General features: G+C 55.6%; 1 protein-coding gene across 1 annotated transcript in view; it reads right to left on the bottom strand.

The window, feature by feature from the left end:
- Window positions 1-26,638, bottom strand: part of Adamts2 (ADAM metallopeptidase with thrombospondin type 1 motif, 2) — a gene marked incomplete at its 5' end in the record, with an annotated part of 209,321 nt that overhangs the window by 140,824 nt on the left and 41,859 nt on the right. The window contains one exon of the mRNA XM_013507291.1: window positions 328-487. Coding sequence (XP_013362745.1) covers window positions 328-487 — 160 coding nt within the window. The remainder of the gene's footprint in view (window positions 1-327; window positions 488-26,638) is intronic.

Raw genomic sequence — 26,638 nt, 5'->3', positions numbered from 1 at the left:
TGGGCTGGGCTGGCCCTGCTCCCCAACATGTATTGGTCCTCGGGCAACACAAGGTAGAGCCTTAAACACCTTTGCTTCTGTCATGAGCACGCTGGGCCTATAAGCACTGGGTGTGGAGGCTGTTTCCTGCCTACATGCACCCAGAGTGGGCCCCCAGTCCCAAGCCCCAGCACCCACTGTGCCTGGCAGTCAGCCAGGCTGCCCTCTGGCCTGTTCCCGAGCCTGCAACCGGGCCCATAAAGGCTGTGTCCATCCCCCAGGATGTTCCCCCGGGAACCAGGGCCAGACAATGCTTCCCATGCAGCCCCCCAGCTGCAGCAGCCTTACCTGTGTCCAGGGCCTGTGGGCCCCCGAGGAGAGGGGGCTTGGGCGTGGGTGGTCGCCGGTACACCACGTGCACGCGGCCCTGCTCGGCCTCCTGCGCCGCCAGCCCCTTGTCCAGGGGCTCGATGAAGAACTCCTCCTCCTCCATCCGGATCAGACCAGCCTGCAGAGGCAAAGCGGAGAGGTTCACACTCCTAGCACACAACAGACCCAAGAGGGGGAGCAGCAGGGAGCCAGAAGGGGGCAGTGCCTTCTTCCTGAGGGTCCTGCCCAGCCCCAGCTCATCCCAGGCTGGGCCCTGGTGGGCTGCAGGGCAAGGGCAGGTGTCCCTCCTCTGTTCAGACACTACTTCCAGAGGCCAGGGCGCTGTCATCCCCACCCCACGCTTCAACTGTCCTTCTAGAAAAGCTACTGCTCTGTGACACCCAACATATCAAGGGAGGCCGAAGGGACCCAAGGGCAGCTGCGGGCCCGTCTATGGCCCTAGGAGGACACCAAAAATCATCAAATACGGGCCAAGGGCCACCCCTACCCCAGCGGCCCAAAGCGCAAGACAAAGGTCAAAAGCATCAGCAAGGGGCTGAACCCACCCACAGACATACTCAATTCGGGCCAAATGGTAATGTTGAAATTTCATGTTTTAAAAAAGCAATTCCAGCACAGGCTCTGACCAAGGAGGGCTGCACCCCACCAGCCGTGGACACCTTGAACAGACATATGCCCATGTAACTGGCCACGGTCCCCACTGCGCCCCACTGCCTGTCCCTAGGCCCACCCTGGCACAAGACCAGACTATAGGCAAGTGTCCTCCTGCCTCTCCCAAGACCAGCATGGCCCCTCCTGTTTCTGCCTGGATTCAGGCTGCCCCGTCCTGCAGCATTCAAGGCACAGCTGTCGCTGTCCTCCCAGCCCTTACGCAGGTCACCAGGTTACAGGCACACAGCTGACCTGCTAGGGCCTCTTCATGGGTGCCCCTGTGCCCACCTCTCACACTGGCCACATGGTAAACCCCTCCTCCCTTCAGTTCCTGCCCGGACCCTCCCAACTGGCCCCTCCACAGCAGGCACAGAGCACGGCCCTTCCCGGGTCATCGCCACCCCTGCCCGGTCACCCCTGCATTATCCGTAGCCCAAAGGTCCCGTGTTGGGGGTTCACGCAGCGTCCAGCCTGCAGGTGCATCTCCTTTGGTTCACACTGTTACCACCACGGCGGGTTTTTAAAAGCTTGAACTCAGACTTAGGAACCAGAAGATTGCACATCAGTGACTGGATTCCCAGATTCAGAAAGTGGGAAACGCTGGCATTTCCGTTGCCCACCGGACATCTGGGTTGGCTGGCGCCGGCAGGGATTCCCCGTTCTATCCGGCTGTGCACTCAGCATGCAGCCCCACGTGTCAGGAAACCAAGCCCCCAAACAACCCACATGGCCTCTGCCGTACCATCATCTCAGCTGGGAGAAGGGCAGACTGGAGGACAGGCTGCCCTCTTCTCCCTGACCTCCCGCTGCTGGCCCCGTTGCCAGCTAGGAGCCCTCAAGGACAGAGAGGAGTCGACACTGCCATGCTGACCTCTGCCGTGAGTGGCGGGCCTGGTATGGACACCATTTGCCTGGCACACTCAGCCAGCAGTGCCGGGGGTAATATGAACAGCTCACCAGGGAGAGGCAGCTGCAGCCAGTAGCACGGACTGGCAGAGAAGCAGAGGGACAAAGAATAGACTCGGGAACAGGGAAGTCGGCAGAGGATGCCGGGGTCTGCCTGACCCTTTGCGGCGGCCGGATGAACAGCCAGAGAGAGCCGGTGCTCCGGGCGGAGGGAGCCGTACCCACAAGGGCCCAGAGGGAAGAGCTGACCAATGGGAAGAGCTGCCCCTGGGGCGCCACAGCACCGAGGGCAAGGTGAGAAGTGGCACTCTGGACAGTGGGTGTCCAGGGTGGTCACTGGGTGGTCGGCAGGGCCCGGGCAGGGCACACCTTGGGCTCACTCTCCTGGAGGGCAGCAGCCCAGAGGGACACGCTGCGTCTCGAGACGGACAGCAGGTGCCAGGACGGGCCCTGTGGCGCCATACGAGGGAACCAGAGAGCAGAACACAGATCAGGACTCAAGGGCACGTCTGACTCGGGGCTTCCAGGTCTGTGGCTGGCTGAGAAACAGCCCCCCAAATGATCCAGGTCCTCAGCCCTGCCCCATGCATGGCAGTCTGCATGGTTAAGAGGGACTTTGCAGATGCGGCCATGTCAAAGGTTCCAAAGCTACCTGTCCAAGATGATCGGGGTGGGCCCTAGATGCAATCACATGTCCACTCCCCTGCAACAGGAAGGCAGGACAGAGTTGATGTGACCAGGAGGAGGCAATGTTACCACAGAGACAGAGACTGGAATGATGCAGCCACAAGCCAAGGGACACGGGCAGCAACAAAAGCTGAGGAAGCTGGCAATGGCTTCTCCCCAGGAGCTCCCAAAGGAACCGGCCCTGAAAATGCCTTGATTTCAGGCAGACCGTGCTGATTTCAAACCATGAGAGAATAAATGTCTGTTCTCCTAAGCAATTTGTTACAACAGCCATAGGAAACAAATACAGTGCCCCAGGAGGGAACAAGGGGAGGGGGAGGCCATTCATTCTCTGGGAGACACAGGAAGAGCAGGAGGAAGACGCCCATGAGGACAGGCCGGTTGTGGCAGAGAGGAGGCTCAGAAGGGCAGCAGGAATAAGCAGAACAAGGTCACCGATGCTGTGAGAGGACAGCGGAGCCCTGGCGGGAGCTCTGCAGCCCCACTTCTGACTCATCCCCGGCCCCAGGGTGCAGCCAGTCCTGGTGCGGTCAGCAAATGCTCACAGCCTGAGTGCCAGGATGACCCCAGAACTCGGGGACACGTCCTCTGAGAGACACGTGGATGGGAAGGGCAAGGGGCGGTCCCCGTGCACTGCACATGGCGCGGATGGTTTCCGCAGCAGTGACGTCAGCACACTGTCACGGACTTTCCCTGTGTGGGTGACTTTAGGGGAGACTCATGTCTCCAACCCACGTTATTAATAGAACTCAGGGAAGTGTGGGAATTAACTCAGCGGCCAGACAAACAGTGATCGAGCCGTCCAGGAGCCCAGGGTGCCAGCGCTCCTTCTGGCTGGCTGGTGACCTCGAGCAATGCGCCCCCTTGGGCCGCAATCGTGTGCCTGGAAGTGGAGACAGGGGTCCCCCTGCCCCTTGCACGGTCACTGCAGCAGCACACACACCCTGGACACACTCGCAAACGGGGCATGCCTTGGTGCTTCTCAACCCTCCTCATGCCACTCAGCCTGCCGCTTTCCAAATGAGGAAGCCAAGGTGAGGGAGAGGGCTTGCCGCGGGTGTCTGGGATGGGCCCTGGGCCAGATCAGACCTACGGGGGACAAGTAGGGACACAGTCTGCCTCAGGGCAGCTCCTCTTCTAGAAGACCCCTGGTGCTGCAGGTCGGATGGCTCCAGTGACACACGCCCCAGGCCCTGGTGACCCTGGTGGGACCTAACGTGACCACAAAGCCATGCACAACCTGGTGAGGAGCAGCCTCCACGGCTGAGTGACTTCCTGCACACAGGAGGTCCAGCCCCCTTCTCCAGCTGGCCCCAGGGGATGTCACAGGCTGACAGAGGACACTGGGTCCATGTGATGCTGCCGTGATCGGGAATCAGGGAGAGCCAATGCTGCCTGGCAGGGGCTCTCGCAGGTGTCCACTTGAAGGGCTCCAAAGCCAACAGAGGTAGCTGTGAGGCCAGTAATTCAGGTTTTCACACGCCAGAGTCCTCCAAGTGGCAGTGTTCTCAGACAGAGATTTCTGACATATCCCTTGCAGAACTGCCCGTCCCCACTGAGCACTGGGAAATGCACTCATGTACGTCCTATTGGTGATCCGGGTGGCACATTCCCTAAGGCCACGGCCTGGCTACTGTGAGACTGGCGGATGACCACCCCGAAGGCCAACAGAGGACCACTACCAAGTCAAATGCCTGACCATCCCAGGACCAGTGGGTGAGCACCTCTGAGACCAACAGGTGATCACCATGACCAGGGAATGGCCGTCCCCCAGCTGCGGGTGACCAAACTGAAGCCATTCACTAGTCACCCCAAGACACCGCTAACCTCCCCCAAGGGCCACTGGCCTGAAGAATGCTGGGCGAAGGGCTCTCTGCAAAAATGGGGTTCACTAATAAGGTGCCTCGTTTTCAAACATTTTAGTATGCACTCCAAGAACAACCCTTGTACAGAACGGCAGCAGAAAACTGACAGGAAAACGGGGCACAAAATAGAAGCTGCGTTTTGCGGAGCTTTTCCCAGGACTCTGATTTTCCTGCTGCCGGTGGCAAGTGTATCTGTTTTTACATGTAATCTTTATTGATAAGAATCGGTTTCTGCTCTCAACTTGATAAATATTAAAGAAATTTCTCAAGCACCCTGATCTGAAGCGCGCTCAGTCGGGAGCCTGCTGGTGGCCCATCTGTCCCTCCTGATGTCTGTCCCGCCTGTGTCTCCCAGAGGGTGTGGGTCCCCCCATTCTGCAAGTCTGTGACTGCCAGGCCCACCGGTTCTCCCCTTGGGATGGACAGATGCTCCCTGGAGGGCTCTGTCCCAAACCTCAGGCGCCACCACAGGAGCCCAAAGCCGGCAGCCCCACAGCAGCCCTGAGGTCTCGGTGAACTGTGAATGCCTTCCCTACCGCTTCCTCCTATGCCCTGCTCTTTGCTGCTTGATTTATGGGGAAATAGTCTCTAGAAATGGAAACTAAAAGTTAAAAATTTATAAGAATCCAAGGGATGAACAGCCATACGCTGCTGCTTTGCATTTTAAAGCATTCAAAACACGGACATCTCACAGTTAGGACTTCACAGGAAACACAAGTCGGGGTCCTGCTCTTCCTCCCTGTCTGCGGCTCCCCTGGAGCTGGGCCTGTTGCTCAGCCTCGTTGTCCTGCAGCCTCTGGCACAAAGAATGACAGGCGTTTGTCAAGGTAATGGTGGGAAGGGGGCTGGGGATTTAGTTCAGCGGCACAGCGCCTGCCTGGCAAGCACAAGGTCATGAGTTCAGTTCCCAGTACCAGAAAAAAAACAAAACAAAAAAAAAAAAGGTAATGGTGGGAACAACCAAAGGTAGCAAAAGCCCGGCATGTGACACACATGCAGTCCCAGCTGCTCAGAAGGCTGAGGCAGGAGGATCACAAGTTCAGCCTGGATAACCTAAAAAAAGGTCTGAGAGTAGCTCAGTGGTAGAGCGTCCTGGCTTCAATTGCCAGCACACGGAGAAAAGACAGAAAAGAAGAAGAGAGGCTGAGGCTGATCCAGACAGAGGCAACCAGACTGGACAAAGGCAGCGTGCATAGCACGCACACACACCTCGCACGCGCTTCCCGTTGGAATCGCCCACAGTGCTGGCCCCTGCTGAGATTCCTGTCCCAGAGCTGCTGACTCAAGGAGAGCCACACCGCTTCTCCTCCTTTGACAACGAAGCCGTGAGGCTCAACAGGACGAGGGGCCGCGGACACACCCAGCACTCCGGAGGTGAACCTGGTCTCACGGTGGCCGCACTGGGAGTGCTGCACAGGGACACAGCCCGCCTGGGGACATGTCAGAGACGGGGGACCGCGGCTTCCTGGGAAGGGACCACTGACCCGTCTGTGGCCAGGACAGTGACGCTGCACCACGGCCGAGCAGGTAACTCGGCCGCGTGGGCGCCTCCTCAGCTGCGCACCCAGAGGACATCTGCATGCGGATTTTTCCATTTCTCAGGGGAGTGGCGCTGGCTCTGGAGGGGCTGGCCACCAGCGGGGAGAGCGGCCGGCAGTCCGGCCCCTGCACCCTGGCCGCTCCTGCTCCGTGCCTTCTGGAGCGGCCCCCTGCAGCACAGCCCCGCTGCCAGCCCTCTCGGCATCCGGGTGGATGCGTGTGGTCCTTGTCAAGAGCCAGCCGCTCCCCTCCGTCCTCCTGAGTAGGGTTCTGTCTTCTGAGACCAGAAGGAGCTATGGCTGGAGCTGGAGCCTCCAGAGTGCCTTAAGTGTAGTGACCACGGACGGCCGCCCGAGCACAGGGTACCCCAAAGTCTCTGCCTGTGGGGCCTTGTCCCTGCCTAAACCTGTTTTCAAACCCTGTGAACCCCTGATTCCAAAAGTCCCTCTTTTAGCCTACACCGGCCAGATCAGTTCCTGAGCCCAGTCCCCATAGCCAAATGTGCCCAGGGCCAAGTCCAGTGCCCGGCTGGCGGACAGGCTGGACCCCGCTTTGCCGGACAGAGTGGAGGGAGGGAGCGCAGTGGACACAAAGTCGGGTGCGCTGGCTCCAACTCCTCCTGCTCGTGGCCCCTCCTCGCCCTCGCAGCTCCCGTTCCCTCTTCAGTAACTGAGGAGGGGGCGGCAACCTGTGAACGAGGTGCACTCCCCCTTTGGTCCTCAGTAACCCCAACAGCACTCAGGCGAGCTCTGGAAGAGAACCAGAAAGAAGCAAACCAGAAGCGCACACCCGCCGCTCCCTCCCTGCTGCCTCTGCCTGCAAGAGGCCGGGCACCAGGTCTCCACCCTGGAGACCAGAGTCTCAGCACTGCCCACTGCCCTTCTCAGGAGCAACTGAATCCCTGCTCTTTGTTCCCGAGGCCTTGACTCCTCCCAGTGAGCCAGATGTTATGCAGGGGTTTTCAAATGCAGTGGAGAGGCAAACTCCCCTAACGCTCTGTAGGGCAGGTGCCCCACGATGGAGAGCGTGCAGGCTCAAAGCAGTGAGGTCACTGGCGCAGCCCTCCCAGGGGGGCCCACAGGGCCTGGGGGATAGTCCTGCCAGCCACACCTACCCAGCAGAGCCACTGGGGGTGGCCACAAAGGTCAGTGAGCCCAGCAACGCCAGTCCAATTTCTGCCTTAGCCTTATTTTATTACATTTCAACCAGATACTTGGTCTGTTAAGACTCTGAGCATGAATCTTGATCTCCTTTGGTTATAAAAAAGAGACTTGGAAGTATTAGAGAGGTATCAAAGATCCATCAGCCCCAAAGGAGACTCCAGTTGGCATAAGGGAGAATTTAAAACATAACTGAAAGAATAGTTGTTTCCGCTATAAGACGCATTCTTTTGAAATATATAACAGCTCTATGGAGCCACAATCCACTCGTTCACACGGCAGACTGAAGGAGTACAGCTCCATCGCTGCCCGCCTTAGGACACGTCACCGTCACCCCCAGAAGACCCCCACACACCCCAGCAGCCACCCCAGCTCCTCATTCCCTCACCTCCCATAACCATGAGTCCGATTTCTGTCTCTGTGGTTCGCCTGTCCTGGACATGGCGACTTACGCAGGACCGTTTCCTCAGAGCAGCGCCATTTACACCCTCACTGGCCATGCAGGAGGCTTCCGGTTCCCCCTCCTCCGCCCCCAGCAATACTTATGATCGCCTCCCTTTTTTATTTTGCAACCCGAGGAGAGGTGATTTAGTGTCTCATGATGTTTTTATTTGCATTTCCCTGACAGCTAAAAATGTTGAACATCTCTTCACGTGGGTTTTTTGCCACTTGTTTATCTTCTTTGGAAAAATATCTATTCATATCCCTTGTCCATTTTTTTGTTTTGTTTTTGGTACCAGGACTCAAACTCAGGACTTTGTGCTTGCCAGAAAGGCACTGTGCCACTGAGCTACATCCCTGGCCCTCCCCTTGTCCAATTAAATGGAACAGCTTTCCTTTTATTGAGTAGACCTGTTTTGCATATTCTAGGTACAAGTCCCTCGGTAATATAGGGTTCACAAACATTTTCCTCACTCTATGGACTGCTTTTTGCCTTTCTTGATGATGTCCACTGAACTCAAAAGATTTTCTCAAAGTTCAGTTTATTATTTATTTCTTTTGTCCCTTGTGTTTCTGGTGTCATATCTAAGATTCTGCCTCACCCAAAGTAACAAAGGCTTATTCCACATTTGAAAAAGATTTTTATAAAATGCTTCAGCTCTTTCACCGTGTGTATGGTGTAAGAAAGAAGTGCAGCTCAATTCCTTTGCAGGTGGATCCGTGGTTGTACAAACACCACTGGCTGAAAAGACTCTGCCTTTTCTCCCACTGAATTATCTTAACATCTTTGTCAAAAGTCAGCGTGAAAATTTATTTCTCGCAGTTCTGTTCCACAGATCTAAGTCTATCCTTCTGCCAGTACCACACAATCCTGATCACCATAGCTTTGTAGTACATTTTTAAATCACAAAGTGAGAGTCCTCCAACTTGGTCCTTCTTTTTCAAAATTGTTTTGGGTGCTCTGGATCCCTTGTACTTCCCTATGAATTTTGGGATCAACTTGTCAGTGTCTGCCAAGAAGCTAGCTAGGATCTTGATGGATTCAATGCTTGCTGACCTGGGTTTAGTACCACACTAGTGCGCCTACAAGGCCAGCCTTTAGGCCACTGGCCCAGAGGAAAACCCTGCAATAGAAAATACAGGCTCAAGACAGGACTATCCTCTGCCAACTAACCAGCTGTGCAACCCTGAGCACAGTGGGGCCTCAGGAAGTGGGGTGTGCAGAAAGACCAGGTTTCACTCTTGTTGCTGAGAAGTCCTCCCGAGCACCTCCAGCTCCGGCTGCACCGGCATCTCCATCACCCCTCAGCCACCGTTCTGTGCAGCTCAGACCCGATTTCAGAATGGGAGTGACTTCACCATGGATGGGAAGTCACAGGTTTAGAGCACCCAATCAACCTCTGCCTTCATCTTGTTGTGGTAATCAGGACTTCCAACCTAAAGTCATTTACCATTTATCTCCAGAAAGGAAAGCTATGGAATGTAAAAATAATGTGCAATTCATTTACTAACTTGGGGAGGAAGATAGCCAAACAATCCCATAAAAATCCAACAAAAGAAAATGCGGAGGAAGGCAGAAAGTTGTTGTTTAATTGTTTTGACTTCCTAATCTTCCTTCAATGGATCAACAGAGGTAAGTTTCTCAAGTCAATCTGAGTTTAAGAATAATACCAGAAGTCAGAAGAGCCACAAGTAAAACTAATACATACCTTCCAAATTACTGAAGACAGACTGTATAGAAAAATAGCACCAAATGAAAACACCACATACAACAGAACACTTAAATTACATGAGGCAGCAAGAACAAATTCATCCGCTATCACAATAAATGTAAATGGTCAGAGTGTTTCCAACACTCTTATACTGCAAAAACTTTTACCACATTTGTAAGTTCTGCTAGGCCAAAGGGTTTTGCAGATTTTTCACTGCTCAGGACAAAAATATGTCCATGATATACAGGTGAGTGAAGGAGGAAGGCCCAGCTCCAGCATGACTCCTATGGGTAAAATCTTAATCTCCCTGGGCCTAACCTCAGTGGAGCCCCAAAAGGAGGCCTGTGCCCTCCCAGCTCCTCTGCTCAGAGCCAGTGCTGACCGCACCACTGGATATGGGGGCCTCTCTGAGCCTCCATGTTTTCATAAGACAAGATTCCATAAAATGTTCAAGAATGAGGCTCATAATAAGATTTACACAGTGATAAGGGCTGAACGAGACGCTGCTAGACACCCGGCCCAGGCCTGGGAAAGTAGCCTGTTATCACTCCCACTGCTGTTGTTGTGAGGACATGAGGGTTGCTGGGAAACACGGAACAAAGGGTTAGCGGTTCTCTCTGGGTGAGTTTCACAATTCTCTGTATGTTTTGAGGTTTTTACAAAGGAATATGTATCAAGACATTTTGTCCAAAGACTGGAGCAGAGGGAAAGGGGGGAGGGGTGGGGGCAGGGACGGGAAGAGGAGAGAGAAAATGAGGTACGTAGGGGCCGACAAGGCGCCATCCGGGCTCAGCGCAGGGCTGGCCGGCGGCTTTCCCACTAAGTCAGGCGACACTGAAGTGACTCCCACGGGTATGGCCTGGCCAGCCAGTGAGAGGCCAGCATCCAGCACTCAGCCTCTTGCAGCCAGCTCCCTCACCCAAGGATCCTTGAGCACGCCAGTGCGGGAGATCTCCAGGAAATGGAGCTGGCCAGCCGGCTCCGGCCACAACAGAGGGGTCAGTGGGGCAGGCCCAGACCCTGGGACCGAGACAGGCCTGCCCATCCATCACCAGCGCCGACACGCACCCCAGCCAGATGCTCCAGCTGACGTTCCCCAGGTCTCGCTCAGCATGAAGACCACGTCGGGGAATGTCCCCAGTCACACATTAGCATTCACATCAATAACAGGGCGCTCTCCACTACAGAAGAAAAATGACTCTTGCACGGGAGCGTTTCCCACGCTATGGAAAGCAAGATTTCTCTTTCTGAGTCACCATATCTCACCAGCAGGACCACAGCAGACCGTGGCCTTGAGAGCAGAGCTGGAAGGGACCTCAGGGAATACGATCCAAGGCCCTCATTCAGTCAACCTCCGGACGGGCCCTTGTGGGCTGGCACTGGGCCCTGGGGCAGCCCCTGCCTGCTGAAATCCAATACCTAGGGATGCTGTCCCCAGCCAGCCTCTGCCGCACACTCTGCCCTGCCCCTTCTCTGCCAGGCCCTGGAGGCCAGCGGGCCTGAGCTCCCGGCCCCAGCCTGGTCAGGCAGATCCTGCGTAGCCTGGCCCAGCAGCTGGGGCGGCAGGGGATCTTGTCTAGCAGGGCTGAGAGTGGTCCTCCCCCAGGGGTACGGGTTTATTTCAGGGGAGGGCCAAGTGAGGAAGATTTAGAGAAGGCTGATTACCCGGAAACCAGCATCATTGGTGGCAGGGAAATGGGTTAGGCATACTGGCCACCTACCTCCACAGACCCAGGGCCCACAGCTGCTGCCACCCTCGCCACCTGTGCCCCTCCAGGAGCCCCACTGTGGGGAGCAGGTGAAGCCTGCAAGGCTGCTGCAGAACCTAAGGCTGCAGTGACTCGGTGCGCCCACTGGCGCACCGGCCAGACCCAACGCTCCAAGAGAAGGCACTGCAACCCTCCCTCAAGACCGGCACCAGCACCGCCCTGGCACCTGTGAATGGGGGCTGGGGCTGCCATAAGCAAGCACCCCAGGCCCAGCTTAGACGACAGCAGCCGTCGCTGGCTGTTCTGCAGGCGGGAAGTCACCCTTCCTGCCAACACAGCCGCTTTGCCCCGAGCCCTGAGTGGGGCCAGATGCAGACTGACAGCCTCCATCCTGTGCTGAGCCTGGCGAAGGCTCGAGAGGCAGCCAGGGCTCCTGCCAAGGGGTTCCCCTCGTGCTCATAGCGCCCCAGGATTTTCTGGGTGAGCCCAAGGCTGCTGGAAGACAGAACTTGCGACTCTAAAGAGAATCCTGCAATCCAGGGCACGGGCTCCGCAAGAGGACCCGGGAGACCCAGGAGGCAGTGCCCTGCCCCCACGCGGCTGCCCCTGCAGGAGCCTCTGCGCAGTGGGGGGTGCTGCCCAAGGGCTGAGTCGGCCAGCAGACAAAGCTGCTTTGAGGGCAGGGCCGCAACCTCACCCTACGGGGGTTTCCTAGAGCCCACGAGGTCAGGGCACACTAGGGGAGGGGGGCTCAGCCACGCAGGAAGCAGGGACGCTGCTCCGTGCCTCAGTGGGCAGTGTCCCGCAGAGGTGCGAGCGGACACCTGCGTTCTGGAGGGCGTGGCACAGGTGGGGTGCCACGCAGTGGGCTGGCCATTCCCCAACCCCACCCCCCCCGGGCCTCCCCGGAGGTGACTCTGAGACTCGCGGGGAGGTGCCTCGGTGCCCACATTGCTAGGGTGCCTGGGCCTGGAAGTTTTCTCAAAGACTTGGCTTTCACTTGCTCCTGGACTTCGGCCTCCCTGACCCTCTGGGCCACAGGTGCCTCTCCAGGCTGCTGGGCCTTGCACGCAAGAGCCTGACTTTGGTTTCCTCCAAATCTGGCTTCTTTTCCTGCTGCCATCTCTGGGGCCCACCGTGGTATCCGGGGCAGGCTGACCGCCGACCGCCCTCTGCCCGCCTGCCCAGCTGCCACTCCCGGGTGGACAGCCCTGCCAGGGCCCAAGGCTGTCTGCTGCCCCTTCCTGTCCAGATTTCCCAAAACAAAAACCAGGCCACGCCATCTGACAAAGGATCTCGTCTGGTTTATTTCGGGAAGAAATGGGCCTCTCAGGGCCAGGTTGTCTGGGCCATAGCCAGGCCGCTCCACAGGCCTCTACACGCTGTCCGTCATGTGTCCTCCTCAGCCGGCAGGCCGTAGATGGAAGGGATGTGCCGGCCGCCACAAAGTCCTCACTGTGACATTGGGAGATCTCTTTACTCCCAAGTGAGGACAGCAGCCCACGTGGCCCCGGCCCTCCGTGGGTCATCAGAGCCCAGTCAGGAACCCTGAGTAGCAAGGCTGGCAGCCACCGTGGCGCTGCACCCAAAGGCAGCTCAGTGTGCCCACCGCCACTGGACGCCCCCGAGGGAACAGCTGCAGGCCAGGGGCAGCCCATGTGCACCCCGGCGGTGCTGGCCGGGCTGCTCTCAGGCCTTGGGACTGTGCCCCTCCCAGGGCCTGGCTCACTCCAGTGCTCCCGGCTTGGACAGCCTGACCTCTGAAGCCACATGAAGCCCTCCTGGCCTGCAGAGAGGACACGCCATCCAACTGGAAGGGCATCCACAGGATAAAATAAACACCCAGGAGTTTATAGTGGTATCAATAAATGAGCAATAAATAAATAAGTTTTTAAAAAGAGAGGTTGGAGAAACGATGAAGATGGCAGATAACCAGCACAGTGCCCTGTGGGAAGAACGGTGCCGCCAAGCCTCAGCCGCGCACGCCGCGCTGAGTGGGCAAGGGTGCGGTGAGTGACAGACACTCCCTCAGAGGCGGATGTCAGTCACAGAGAGAAACATTCAAGACCCGCACCAGAGGGTTCCCTCTCGGGGGTCTCAGTTACCCGTCAGCGAGAAGGATGAATGTGTAGAGTAAGTTATTTTGAGAGAGGCAGAGAGATCCCACGTCCATGTCATTTTTAAAGTAATTGTTGTGATTGTTCTATTTTACTATCATTATCATTATTGTTGTTATTATTGTTGTTGATACTATTAGCCTCTTACTGTGCCTCGTTTGTAACTTAGACTTCATCATGAATGTCACACACACACACACAAGTTCTGTTGTATCTGCACTTCCAGACCTCCGCTTCAGGAGGAAGCGTATCCCCCACAGGTAAAGGGGAAACCACTGATAACTTCACAGGGAAGAATCCCAGAAGAAAACACCTTAGCTGGGTGGAGAGGGCCAGCAGCAACAATGCGAGACAGCTTGACACCCTGGCTGTCGATACCTGTGGGAGATGTCTGGCTTCCATTAAGTTTCTGTGCAAGCTGAGCCCAACACCAGGGGCATCAGACAGACCCACCGTGTGGTGGACTGACAACTGGTCGTCAACTTGTAACCCCCAGCTGAACTGAGGAAGCATGGTGCTGGGTGTGGGAGGCCCACCTGAGGACTGTTGCCAGCATCCTGAGAGGCAGAACTGGAGAAGAAGGCTGCTGGGAACTGAGAGAGGCTGTGGGAAGCTGGTAGAAGCTGTTGGGAGCCTGTTGGAAGCTGAAGAGGCTGTGCGGAGCTGTTGGTTCTCTTGCAGGAGCTTGTCGCGCTGGTTTTCCTGATGAACTCGGCTGTTTTCATCCTCCAAGGAGCTCAGGACCTTGTTGTTGCTGAGAATAGCTTCAGTTCACTTTGGGGGAGCTCTGGTCCTCACTCTGAGCATCACTTCCTGGCTCCGGAGGGGAAGATGGTGCACTGCCCAGTCTCCTGGAGAAGCTTGTCTCATTGGCTTCCCTGATGGGAAATCAGCTGTTCTGATCATCGGAGGAGCTAGGACCTCGCTGTTGCTGAGCATGGCTGTGGTACCTTTCAGGGCAGCTCTGGTTCTTACTCTGTGCTTTGCTTCCTGGCTCCAGTGCAGACCCCTCAGCCTGCTAGCACAGATCCTTCATCCTGCTGGCACAGACTTCCTAGATTCCACCACTGACCTTTGGGCCTTCCCAGCGCTGATCCGTGAAACAGGCCCAGATGAGACATTGTCATGGGCTCTGGGCCTCCAGTTGGACTTGTGGGAGGCACTGTTATGAGCTCTAAGCCTTCAGCTAGACTCATGCAGGACATTGCCATGGGATCCAGGCCCTCAGCTGGTCAAGATTCCTTGCTCTTTAGTGTGTGGACAGTTTCCTGCACTCTCTTGTATATGATTCTTCGGGTGACTATTATAAATAATCTTATAAAATATGTGTCCTGTATTGTATTGTTCTCCTTACAACAAACCCCAAACCACAACACACCATGTACACAAGAGTGGACCGCTGCTCCTGAGAAGCATCCAGGTGTGAAACCCGAGACAGGAGGAGCAAGGGACACAACAACCCAACGCCCCTGTGAGGGATCCTGCCGAGAACCCTGAGGGGAGAACTGACAGGAGCTGCTAAGCTGGAGCCTGGGCGACCGTGCTGTGACATCCAAAGTTCTGGTTTCAGTCCTCGTTCCGTGACGACATAAGATGCTAAGGTTAGGAGAAGCAGGATGAAGGGCGCACAAGAAATCTATGCTGTTTTTACAACTTCTTTGTTGTTACTACTTTTGCAAAATAACACAGAACTACAGTTACTTCCAAATGAAAAGTTTAAAAGCATGAACATGAAACTGCACCCCCAGCCACCCTCAGGGCCCTTGGCCAGCTCATTCAGGCGGGCTGCCTCTCCCTAAACAGAGGCGCCAGCTGCATTCCTGGTGTCCGGGGAGGGCCGCAGAGGTGGGGAGTCCCGGGGGAAAGAGCCATGAGGGCAAAGGCCCCAAGGAGGGGCCTGGTGCATTCCAGGAACACAACAGGAAGGCGTTTGGGGTCTGTTTTCTATCACCGTGACTGCAGAAGCGACTGGGTAATTTAGGAAGAGCAGAGGCTGTCCGCTCATGGCTCCGGGGGTGGCAAGTCTAAGAGCGCAGCCCCAGGTCTGCTTGGCATCTTGAAAGGACGCTGCAGCTTGCTGCTCTGTACCCCGTGAAGGGCCTCCCTGTAGGATCCAGGTGTGCTACCCCGGGTCTCTCCTCCATTTATAAAGACACTGGGACCACCACATCCCTCACTAGCTCACCTAAAGCCCTTGTAACCCCCAAAGCCCCACTTCCAAACACCATCCACAGTTGACTCTGGAGAGCGTTTCAATAACCGAACTTTTGCGAATACATTCACAACCTAGCAACACCGCAGCCACAGCAGGGCCTGGCCTGGGCTGTCTCCACACGGGTGGGCCAACCATACGCTCTGGAACATCTCCACGCCTCCACCCTCCAAATGGGCCCCCACTGCCCCAGGACCTCCGGGACTTGTGCCTCGGAGGTTGTCCCAAGGTTCAAGACAGGTGTTTCCATGGGCAGGGGGCTCCACGGGCCAGCTGGCACTTCCCCCACGATCACGGTGGCAATGAGCCCTGAAGCCACTGACACAGCTTTTGGTGACCTGTTCCCATCACACACAGAGTGTCCAGGCCCTGGGCTGCTGCTGCCTGAGCCCTGCGCTCGGGCTACACACATGTGCTACATGCAAAGGGACCAGCTCCATCCATCCATGCTGAGTGTCACCTCCAGGCTGCAGCGTCCTGGCGTGAGGCCGTGGCTCCCAGTATCCTGTGCAATGTGCATGGCCTGACCCAGCACCCAGGGGGGCGGCCATGGACCCTTCCAGGTTCTGTGCCATTGCAGAGCAGCCCCATCTGCTCAGAGCGCTGTGGGGCTGCCGCAGTGTCACCACCGCCTCTGCCATCCTCACTCACACCGGGGGCCGCAGGGGACCGCACCCCGGGGGTCTGCAGAGGACGGGAGCCTCACACAGCCATGTGGTCTTCCACTACCTGCTGGTGGCCACGGCCAGAGGCCTCCCCACTGGCTGAGGATACGTCCTAAGGGGGCAGAGGTAACAGTCTACGGACTGTAGCCTTGGCCGGAAGATGTGTGTTCTCCCCTTACTAAGTATATTTAACAGTAAATTTAATGTGAACAGAAAGTGATCAATGGCTCACATTTTCCTGCAGCTCCTCACTTTGACCTACATTGCTGGTCACTCAGGTGCCGGGACAACTTCGCAGAGAGTCATAGGTGGCCATGCGGGGGGTGGTGCGTGAAGCCCGGCCGGGAGGGAGGCTGTGCCCGAGTTAAACACGTGGGGCTGGAGAAGGCGGCAGAGCTGCAGGTCCCACCACAGCAGCTTCCCAAAAGCCTCAAGCAGGGAGGGTAAACAGCACTGCTACTCCCCACAAGAGGGGAAGACATAAACACACAACAGCCAGGAACGGGGCACCCGACAACAAGAGACGCTCTGCTTCCCAGACCTGCACACTACCAAGGACTTTCACACACGCAGACCAGACCTCCCCTAGGCCTCTAAATCTTCATGGACCCTTCTCACCACACCCTACATGGCTTATAAAGTTAATCAAATTCTTTATGCAGACAAGAGTCCTGAATAAAATATATTCTCAGGGTCCCTGCAGCGCCCCTCCCTGCATACCCACAGGAGGCCGTGTGTCCGGGAACCACCCAGAAAGTCTTGATGAGGAGCCCAGGGGGAGCAGATGAGGGTCAGCTTACCCACGGTGGCTCTTTCTCCCTGAGATGTGCATCTAAGAACTACGATGTGACCAGCGCCAATCCAGGCTGCCACCCCAGATCACTGCCCAGGGTACTTCCTGAGCTCTGGTTGGGGCCCTCGAAGGTACCCCATTTCCAAGCCTCCATCTCCAGGCCTGATAGCTTAGCTTCATTCTCTTCTGCCTTCAGGACTCTGGATCAGTTCTGTTGGCCGTATGGAAAGAGAGCCCCTCTTGCGTTCCTGGAGGAGGCCAGGCGCTCGGCCGTGCCTGCCAGGCCCCAGGAGAACGAGAACCATCTCCCCCGCAGTCCTAAGCACCAGGACCTCACACAAGTGACAGCCTGCAGCTTCTCGCTGTCAGGGCTCCATGGGGAGCTAGCCTGGAGCCACCCTCCTCTTCAGAGGGAGGACAGCCAGCCCCACCCTTCTCTGCACTTCTGAAATAAGGGGCACATCGTTGTGTTGCTTTGTCCTGACAAGACTCACACTTGCTTAAAAAGTGCTAATCTTCACCTAAGAGGCACAGACAGCTCTAAGGTGTTGCTCTAAGTAAGTCAGACTGGTGAGCTGATCCGCACATGTGGAGCCTCTCATTCTTGCAGGCTTTGTTTACACATCAGAAATTAGACTTGGAGTGAAAGCTAACATCCCAATATGAAGAATATTTTCCCTTTTAACTGCACTGACCCAGGGCTGGGGACATGCGTAGATGTGGATCCTCTTCTCTGTGGTCTGGACGTGCTGATGGCTGGCAATCTTCAGCCTAGGACACACACGAAACCCATCTGCCCATTAGCATGGATAGGAGAGCGCCAGTGGCAGCTGGACCACAGGCTCGGCCACACAAGGAACCAACTTCCCATTACCATGGACACATGGACAAGAATGTGCCCATGGCCTGACAGGTCCCAGTCCGGACCAGCATGGAATGTCACTTCCCTGCTTCCACAGACATGAAGGTGCCAAGTGCAGTGGCGGCTGGGTCACAGGTAGGACACAGAGACAGCAGCTGCCCATCACCATGGACAAGAATGTGCCCACGGCCTGATAATCCAAGCCCAGGACGAGCTCGGGAACTGGCTTCCCAGGGTGGCTTTTGTTTTCTAGATCCCTGTCTGTCCTGGACACGCAGCTTAATAACTGGGAACCAGGAGTGCAGTGTTACTGAAAGGTATGTGTCCTGTAGTCAGAGCTGACAGCCCAAAACACATCCAGCTGGCCAATTATGTTTAAAGAACACCCTTCCCTTGGCTGTTCAACCTCAGGTACATCTCCACAGACTCCATCCAGGGGCTTAGAATGCCATAGCAAGACCGGCACGGGGTTCTGACCAATCCAAGCAGGCCTCAGAGGAGCCGTGGAGCTCAGGCACAGCGACACCAACACCACAGGCTCTAGGGTGTGCAAGGGCCACCCCAAGCCCTGGTCCCCTCCCTGATGGGCAGCATCCCCACTGGGTCTCACCCACATGCACAGCACAGAGCTCCCCGCTTGCAAGGTGGCCTGTGCCCTGCCAGTAGAGGAGCTTCCTGTTGGTGAAAGTAGATGAACTTGCTTCTAGAGTCTGCAGGAAATGTGAACATTATCCCTGAAAATCTCTCAATTTCCCCACTAAGTCAAGTTGAGATGAGGTTTGCGAACACCCAATCTGCTTTGGCTTTTCCCAAATGCCAACAGACACTGAAGCCGTCTAACGTAGAAACAGAGGGGAGTCTGGCGCGGCCACCGACCCCAGGGGGGACCCAGCACGTGGGGGCCAGGAGGGTCTACAGGCCGCACCGCTCACTGTGTCCACTCCAAACCAAGCCTGGAGCACCCTACCGGAGGCCGCTGTGTCTGTCAGTCACCTTGAGCTCTGACATCAGCCGCACCAGGCCCGGCACGCACAGATGCTAAGCAAATAGTTCTAGGTTGGAGAGGAAACGTGGCTTTCAAAAGACCCAAGGACCACGGCACCGGCCTCTCTTTCCGTGGCATTCCGGCTGGCTGGCTCCATCTACACCCACGCCTCATCCACCTGTCTTACCCTGTACCCTCAAGGCTCGTGCCTCGGGCTCTTCCTGGCTGTGGGGCGAAGGAGGCACCAACACCGAACCCGGGCTGAGGAGTGAGGGGGGCTGTCTTTCCCCAGCGGGCACAGCTCCGGGCATCTGAAGCCACCAAGTCTTGCTTGTGGGTGGATTCCCTCATCTGCTTGCAGGTCCGCGAGCTGGGCCTCTGCCCAACTGCGATCGCGTGCTTCCCTGTGTCTCCAGGACCTTGCTGATCTGAGGGAGCTGCTGTGTCCCAAAGAGCAGCTGTCTCTCTCAACACTCCAACGCCGGTGCCATCTTGAGGGTGAACAGTAGTGCTTGCCTACTCCACCCCAATTTCTGCCCTGAAGCACACAGGGCTAGCCTGTTCCCTGAGACCACAGGCAGGCTTGGCACACAGGACCCCATTCCAACCCAGAATACCGTGCTGCAGGCAGTCTTTGACAAGCGAGCGGAGTGAGAACCACCGCTGAGGGTGTCACGTGCACCCTTCGCCTGTTAGGGCTACCGGGACATGTCACAGACCAGGTGAGTTGTAAGCAACAGAAACGTGTTTCTCAGAGCTCCGGAGCCTGGGAGTCCAAGACCAAGGCACTGACAGACTCAGTGTCGGGGATTCCATGCCCACTTGCTCCCACCCATCCTCGCTGAGGCCTCACACGGCAGGGGAGACAAGGCAGCTCGCAGCGTCCTCGTCCATAAGGGCACTACTCCTACTCCTGAGGACCCCACCTTCTTGACCTAGTTACTTCCCAGAGGCCTCCTATCACCCTCATGTCAGGGCTTAGATTTCAACATGTGAATCTGGGGGACTTCCAACCACCACCAGGAAGGCTCTCCAGCCAGCTGACGAAGGGACAAAAATGCAAATCGTGCGGACAGAGAAAGCTCAGGCCAAAAGCAACAACAGAAAGGACTGTCCAGGACCAGCTCGGTCAAAACCATCCTGAATACATCTGCGAGACCTAACACAGAAATCAAAGTTAACTCTTAAAGCAGAAGACACACATTATTTAGTTATAACAGGGACAGAAAGGCCCAAAGTCTGTCCACAACAAAATCGGTTCCGTCTGTGTCACTGGGAGGGGGCGGATGGGCAATGATAGACAGAGCCCACGGATGCTGATTCTAGGAGAATTTTAACATTAGGAAGGGTTTAAATCTGAAAGGTAACAGCCAGTAGGCTGAAAACAGGACATTTATCTTCCAAGTCACTGCAGAAGGAAAAACTGTAGACACATCTTACAGTAATGATATAGTGCAGGATGTAGATAGCCAAAAATGATAAGAAATCATGTTACGAACTAAGTAAACCCTTCCGGAGACCTGCAGGAGAGCAAGAGGCTGCGGGCCCAGCGCAGGGAGGCCAGAGGGAAGCGCTGGCAGCTCCTCAGCGAGGGCGAGGGAGGGGACTCGTGCAGCGAAGCAGGGACTGCCAGAGCTCCACTCAGGGCGGGGTCCCCTCTGAGGGCCGTGAGCAGCGCCGAAGCACTTGCAGAGGCAGAAGCAAAGCTTGCGGGCAGCCAGGGGAGGACCCACTCCCAGGTCCCCTTGTCACAGGCAGCGTGAGGACAGTGCGTGGACCAGAGGTGAGTGAGGTGAGGGCAGGGCCCACCCGGGGGGGGGGGCTGCATGGAGCGGAAGAGAGCTCGGCTGTGAGGCAGTGCTGAGATCTTTTTCCATGTGGCCTGGAGCTGAGGAGCGACAGTTGCAGTGCAGAGCAGTCCCCCTGCGACAGCTGGCCAAGCACGCAGGGCTGTCAGGGCTTGAAAGGCGCGCAAGCCATCTCCTGCTCTGCAAAGGCCTGGGCACAGCTGGAGTTGCCACACCAGGAGGACGCAGATTCCCACCCTGAGGAGGGACATGGGGGACCGTGTGGATCGGGAGGAACCCGCCCCCCCAGCCAGTGCAGCAGGAATGACGCTGTCACAGCCATGCAGGGAGCACAGAGGAGGCCTGAGCACAGGGCAGACAGGGCCCCAAGGCCGAGCTCCGCGGTCTGTGCGGATGCTGGTGGACACCCCAGATGACGCAGGAGCTCCTGAGGGTGCAGAGCTGGAGGCAGCGGCGTTTCTGGGAAGTAGGTTCACACTCGGAACTGTGCACAGTGGAAGCAAGGGGTTAGACAGGGCCGCAGCGCAAGGGCAGCACGGGGACCCCCTGTGCACTGCAGGAGGGAGTGGCCTTCGAGGGAGCAGGTGGAGCACAGGTCCTGGGAGGGGACGCTTCTGTCCGGAGGCTTGACGTCAGGAGCGAGGCGGACGTCTGAGGCCAGGCTGGAGACCATCTCTGCCGTGAGGCAGAAAAGGCAGGGAAGAGGGCCAGCGGGCTGGTGATGCACTCAGGAAGACAGGGGTCGGGCAGGTGGTGCTGGCAGGAAGAGCTCAGTGGATGGGGCTGTTGGAGAGTGAGGGACAAGGAGAGGGGCCTCGGCAGGCAGGGCCCTGAGCAGACAGCCTGGGCGAGGGCAGGTTGGGCGGGAGGGGCCGTGAGGGAGGCTGAGCCAGAGCAGGGGGCGGGGTGCTGTGCCTGGTGAGCCCCAGCAGGGTGGGCGGCCAGGCCAGGGGCAAAGGGACGGGGACGAGGCTGACACAAATCCGCAGAGATGAAAGCCAAGCCGCTGAGGGCTGACGTGGTCTGTCCCCTCCAAGCGCGGGTCGACATTTAGCCCCACTACGAGACCTTAGGAGTCAGGACCTTGGAGAGGAGACTGGGACTGCGCGGTCCCACGCGGCTGCGCTCTGCACGGGATTAGTGGATTCAGGGGCTATGGGTAATCTCAAGGGCAGTGGCTATCAAAGCCAATCTGGCCAGATCTTGTGATGTCACAACTGTCACCGCCATGAAACTCCACCAGCAAGGCCATCATCAGACGCTGCCCTTCTTGGACCAGAGCTCTTGCCTAAACTTACCCGGTTGGTGGTATTGTGTTGTTAGCAACAGAAAACAGCTTAAAACAATCACAAAACATTCTTAACATGAAAGACATGGCCAGTGGGTTAACTCTGGGAGTTAAATATGGATCCAAGTTTTATTTTATTTTATTTTATTTTATTTTATTTGTCTTTTTGAGACAGAGTCTTGCTATGCAGTTCAGACTGTCCTTGAGCTCATTTTGTAGCCCAGGCTAGTCTCGAGCTCACCGTGATCCTCCTGCCTCAGCCTCCCAAGTGCTGGGATTACAGGCATGCACCACCATGCCCAGCTTTGGATCAGAGTTTTAAAATTATGTCAAAGCTATCTATACTTAAAGTCAGGTGTGGTGACTCACAGCTGTAATCCCAGCGCTTTGGGAGCCTGCAGCAAAAGGATCACAAGTTCAAGCCCAGCCTGGGCAACTTAGTGAAACCATAATCTCAAAATAAAAAGTAAAAGGGCTGTGAATGTAGCTCATTAGGAAGGCGCTGGCTTCTAAAAAGGGGGCAAAGAAAGCTACAGACATGGAAAGCAAGGTATCTTCAGTGTCACAGACAGAATTCCGAATGAGAAATATTAAATGACTCGTGGACCCCTCGTTCACTGACAGTGCCCAGTGAAAATCACAGCCGTCCCACTTCACAAACCAATTCACATTGCTCCGTCCCTGTGAGAACTCGGAGGAGAGCAGCCGGGAGGGAGGAGGGGGACGCGTTAACAGCCACTCATCCTCGAGGCCGAGCAGGGCATTCGTTACTTAGATAACAGAATGAGCCGGGCTGACCTGTCTGCGTCAGAGCAAAGGAATATTTTCACAAACGCATGATCGCAGCCCCCCTCATCTGCCCCGAATCCCCAACGGCTATCACTGCGGCCCCAGCAACGCCCCAGCCTGCGGTCACCGCATACCGCCAGGCCAGACCTGGGGCTCCCGGACATGGAAGGGGAAGCAGGTGGGGTCCCCACTTCTGCTGGCCCTGCCCTGCTCTCGGTCCAAGCCCACCACCAGCTTCCTCAAGAGTTTTTGTCTCCTCCATCCCCTCCCTGGGGTCCCTTCTGTCAGCCCTGCCTTCCAGTCCTAAGCAGGGAGATCAGCTTCCTCCTCCACCCAGTACCGCCGAACCTCTCTTCCTTCAGGCCTGTCTTCTCAGCAGGCTGGCTGCTGCTGCCCCTCCTCCAAGACCAGCACCCAGACCCTCTGCCCCTCGCCCCCAAGCCACCGGGCACCTCTTCACCCTCCTCTCTCTGGCTGCTCCTCGGTATCCATGACACCAGAGGCCACTGGTTCCCGTGCACTGCAGCAAACCAGTAGCACAGCACGCGAGAGCCCGCCTAACATTTACAGCAGCTGACAACACAGGAGGCGACGGCTCCCGGAGCTTGGAGCACCCAGGTCGCCTCTGCTCACAACTCAGGGTGTCTGGCCTGGATCACGGCCGCCCGGCCCAGTCTCCAGGGAGACCAGCTCTTTCCAGTCTACCAGAGCACGGCCGTGGAAGGTGGCTGGTGCCTGCAGGTGAGTGTGTGCGTCTCCCCCAAATCCATACATTGAAATCCCAGCCCCCATGCTGGTATGAAGACCTGGGTCCTTGGGAAGGTGACTTGGTGACAGGAGAGCCAAACCCTCATGTACAGCATCAGTGTCCTTATAAAGGAGACTCTTGGGGACTTGTTCACCCCTCCCACCACGAGGGCAAAGTAAGAGAGTGCTGCCTGTGAGCCAGCAGGTGGACCCCACTGGACACAAAGCAGCTGACACCTTGCCCTGGCCCTTCCGGCCTCCACAGCTGTGAGAAGTCAGTTCCTGTCGCATGTCAGTCCCACAGGTCCTCGTGGGTCCTTACCGTAGCCCACACACACTGAGGCATCCTCAGCCTGGGACGCTGGCAGGAGATGCCCAAAGCCCAACAGAGCCCTAGCAGGTGAGTGGGACGGGCTCAACAGAACTGAGACAGAACCTGAAGCTGCCAGTGGTGTGAGGGGATGGCGTGGTGCTGGGGAAGCAGCCCTTGCAGGACTCTGAGACCCGTGCTGGCCAGGAGAAGCAGCCACCGCTGCCCACTGAGGGGTCACATACTAATGCTAATGGAGTCTGGCTTAAACCCGCAAAAGACACTGAGTTCTGAGAATAGGAGGGTCGTACTGGGAATTACCATCAACAGTTAACAAACTAAAGCTCAGCCACTTGAAAGCTTAGAAACTTTTCCCTCAAATAGCTCAAATCAAAAATGCTTCTTCAAATGACGGCAGTAAGAATTTAGCAGATCAAATGTATAAGTGCAGCCAAGGCTGCACCAGAAGCAAATTCCCAGCCAGAAGCACCTCATAACACAGGAAGAAAATAAGCGAAGGAGGCATTCATGTCAGGAAGACAGAAGAGAGGCCAAAATGAACCAAATGCAAATAAGATAATAAAAATAACCTGAATAGTGGGATCTCTGTTATAAAAAGTTACTCGTGTCACAAGACAGGCAGTGGTCACCAAACATTATTAGTGGTGGCCATGTGAGCTTCTAGTGCTGCTATATTTATAGATATATGAACTATATAAGGTAATAAATAACTGAGATATAGATATAGATATAGATATAGATATAGATATAGATAGTATAGCACCTTCCCGTCTTTCTCTGACTCTGATCTTCTGTCTCCTCCTTCCGTTCTAAAGGATCTCTGCAGTGTCACTGGGCCTACCGGATAACCCAGGAGCGTCCAAGCAGAACAGTCAACTAATCAGGAACTTTCACTCCACCTGCACTCATTGCTTCCCCTCCCCAGAGTGGCACAAGGGCGCAGGTTTGGGGATGAGGACCTGAGCATCTCTTGGGGAGCACAGCTCTGCTCCCACCACGGCTCTCTGAACATGCACGGTAACTCGTAGCGCTGCTTGCTTTTCCCTTTCTGCTTTTCTACAACGTTGGACATTTCTGGTTGATACTGAGCAATTCTTACACATCTGAAAAACAACATTTAATTCTGAACATAGAGGGAAAAGCACCCTCGTGCAGCATGGCCCCTGGTGCCCCAGTGACAGCTTGATCTTCTGTCCTCCACCCGAGTGCTACCTGAGGAGGACAGGGTGAGCTCTCGCTTCTGCATCCCAGCCCTGAGCACACAGGGATCAGCACCCAGGCTTTAGAAAATGTTCCTCGAACTTGGGACAAATCCCTTTAAAAGGAGGCCCTGGTCCTGGAGCAATGACGTGTGCCCTCAAAAATGCTCTTCAAAGCAGAGATCCAAACAAACAGCAGTATTTAGGAACCCTCACACATACAAGTTAACTCGGAAACAGTCTGGGAAATGCAAGCCAGCAGACGGATAAAACATTATTGTTCCGGCCTGGAGAAGACTGCTGGAAGTCGGAAAGGCCCCATAGCCAGGCAGGAGCACGCTCCCCACAGGCCAAGCACGAACTACACATGTGACTGCCCAGGCTACAGCCAGCCGCTGGTGAGACCCCTGGATGGGGAGCACCTAGAGCCTCTGCCTGTCCAGCCAGACACGCGATTCTCACTGCAGTGACCCTGGGTAGAGGCCCTGGGGGCCTCACCTGCTGCTGCCCCAGCAAGAACCCCAGGAGGCAGAGGCTGAGGCTCAGCAGCCGATCTGGCCTCACCAGCCTGAGCCTCTTGGCTTCGTAGAAAATGTATGTGTTTTTCATTGACAAATAATAAGTACATACACTTTGGGGGTACAGTGTGAGGTTCCCATCTATGTGCTCATCGGAGAAAAATGTGGTCAGGCTGATTAACACATTCATCATCTCACCGACAGTATTCTTTTAGGCCAACCTCTGCGCTGTCACTTCCAAGCTCCGTGGCCTCTGTCAGGTTCTTTCTTTCATCTATAAAATGGCACCGTACAGGGCTGGGGAATATAGCTCAGTGGCACAAGCACCCCCCTGGCAAGGGCAAGGTCCTGAGTTTGATTCCTGACTTTGATACCAAAAAAAAAAAAAAAAATGGCACTGTACAGTCACACGTCACTTAATTGTGGTGTAACAGGAACAGTTCCTGTCGCAGTTCTGGTTGCTTCTGTCTCCTGGAAACGGCTGGTCACTGTGATGCACACTGCATAAACCAATCCCCAGCTGACAAGCCGCTCTGCCTCGGTACTTCCTGCTTGCTTATCTCATGTGAGCCCACCAGAAATCAGGCCTGATATTCCGGGAAAGACCCTGATCAGTGCATGTCAGTGTAAATAAATCTGCCTCAAATCCTGGGTGTTGTTTCGGTGTTTCTGCTTGCCGTTGCTTCGGGACATATCCTGGGAAATGCATCAAGTGATCTTATTGTACAAACATCATCGGGTGTACGTACACAAACCAAGACAGCTATGAGATCACTCAGTCCTATAACTTTATGGGCCACCATACACGCAGGCCGTTGTTGGCCAAAACTTCAGCATGCGAGGCATGAGTGCATGCACAGTTTTCTGTACAGATTATATTACAAACCACCTCTCAAAGTTGCAAAGGAAACCTCAAGTAACACCACAAATAAAATTCTATTTTCCTGACAGTCTCTTCCTGTACCAATACTAAACTGTGCTTATTATTAGAGCTTCAAAGCTCCAACATCTAACGTATTAGATACTTTGAAGCTGTGCTGTCCAAAACAGTACTAGCTTTGAGTCACAGGAGGTCACTAAGCACTAGAAATGTGAGTGGTTTGAATTAAGAGGCATTCTATGTGTAAAATACACATCAGATTTCAAAGATTTAGTACCAGAAACAAAACAAATCAAAGAAAGACTATAAAATATCTCCCTGATAATTGGAAAGTATTGGTAACAGGTGGACATGATAATATTTTGATGCAGGAAGCAGCACGCAACAGTATCACCCACGTTAGCT

The sequence above is a fragment of the Chinchilla lanigera genome, unplaced genomic scaffold (genome assembly GCF_000276665.1).
Source record: "Chinchilla lanigera isolate Chin_1 unplaced genomic scaffold, ChiLan1.0 scaffold00007, whole genome shotgun sequence".
In the NCBI taxonomy this organism is placed as follows: Eukaryota; Metazoa; Chordata; class Mammalia; order Rodentia; family Chinchillidae; genus Chinchilla; species Chinchilla lanigera.
The sequence above is the reverse complement of the archived record's forward strand: the minus strand, read 5'-3'. Positions and strand labels throughout refer to the sequence as shown.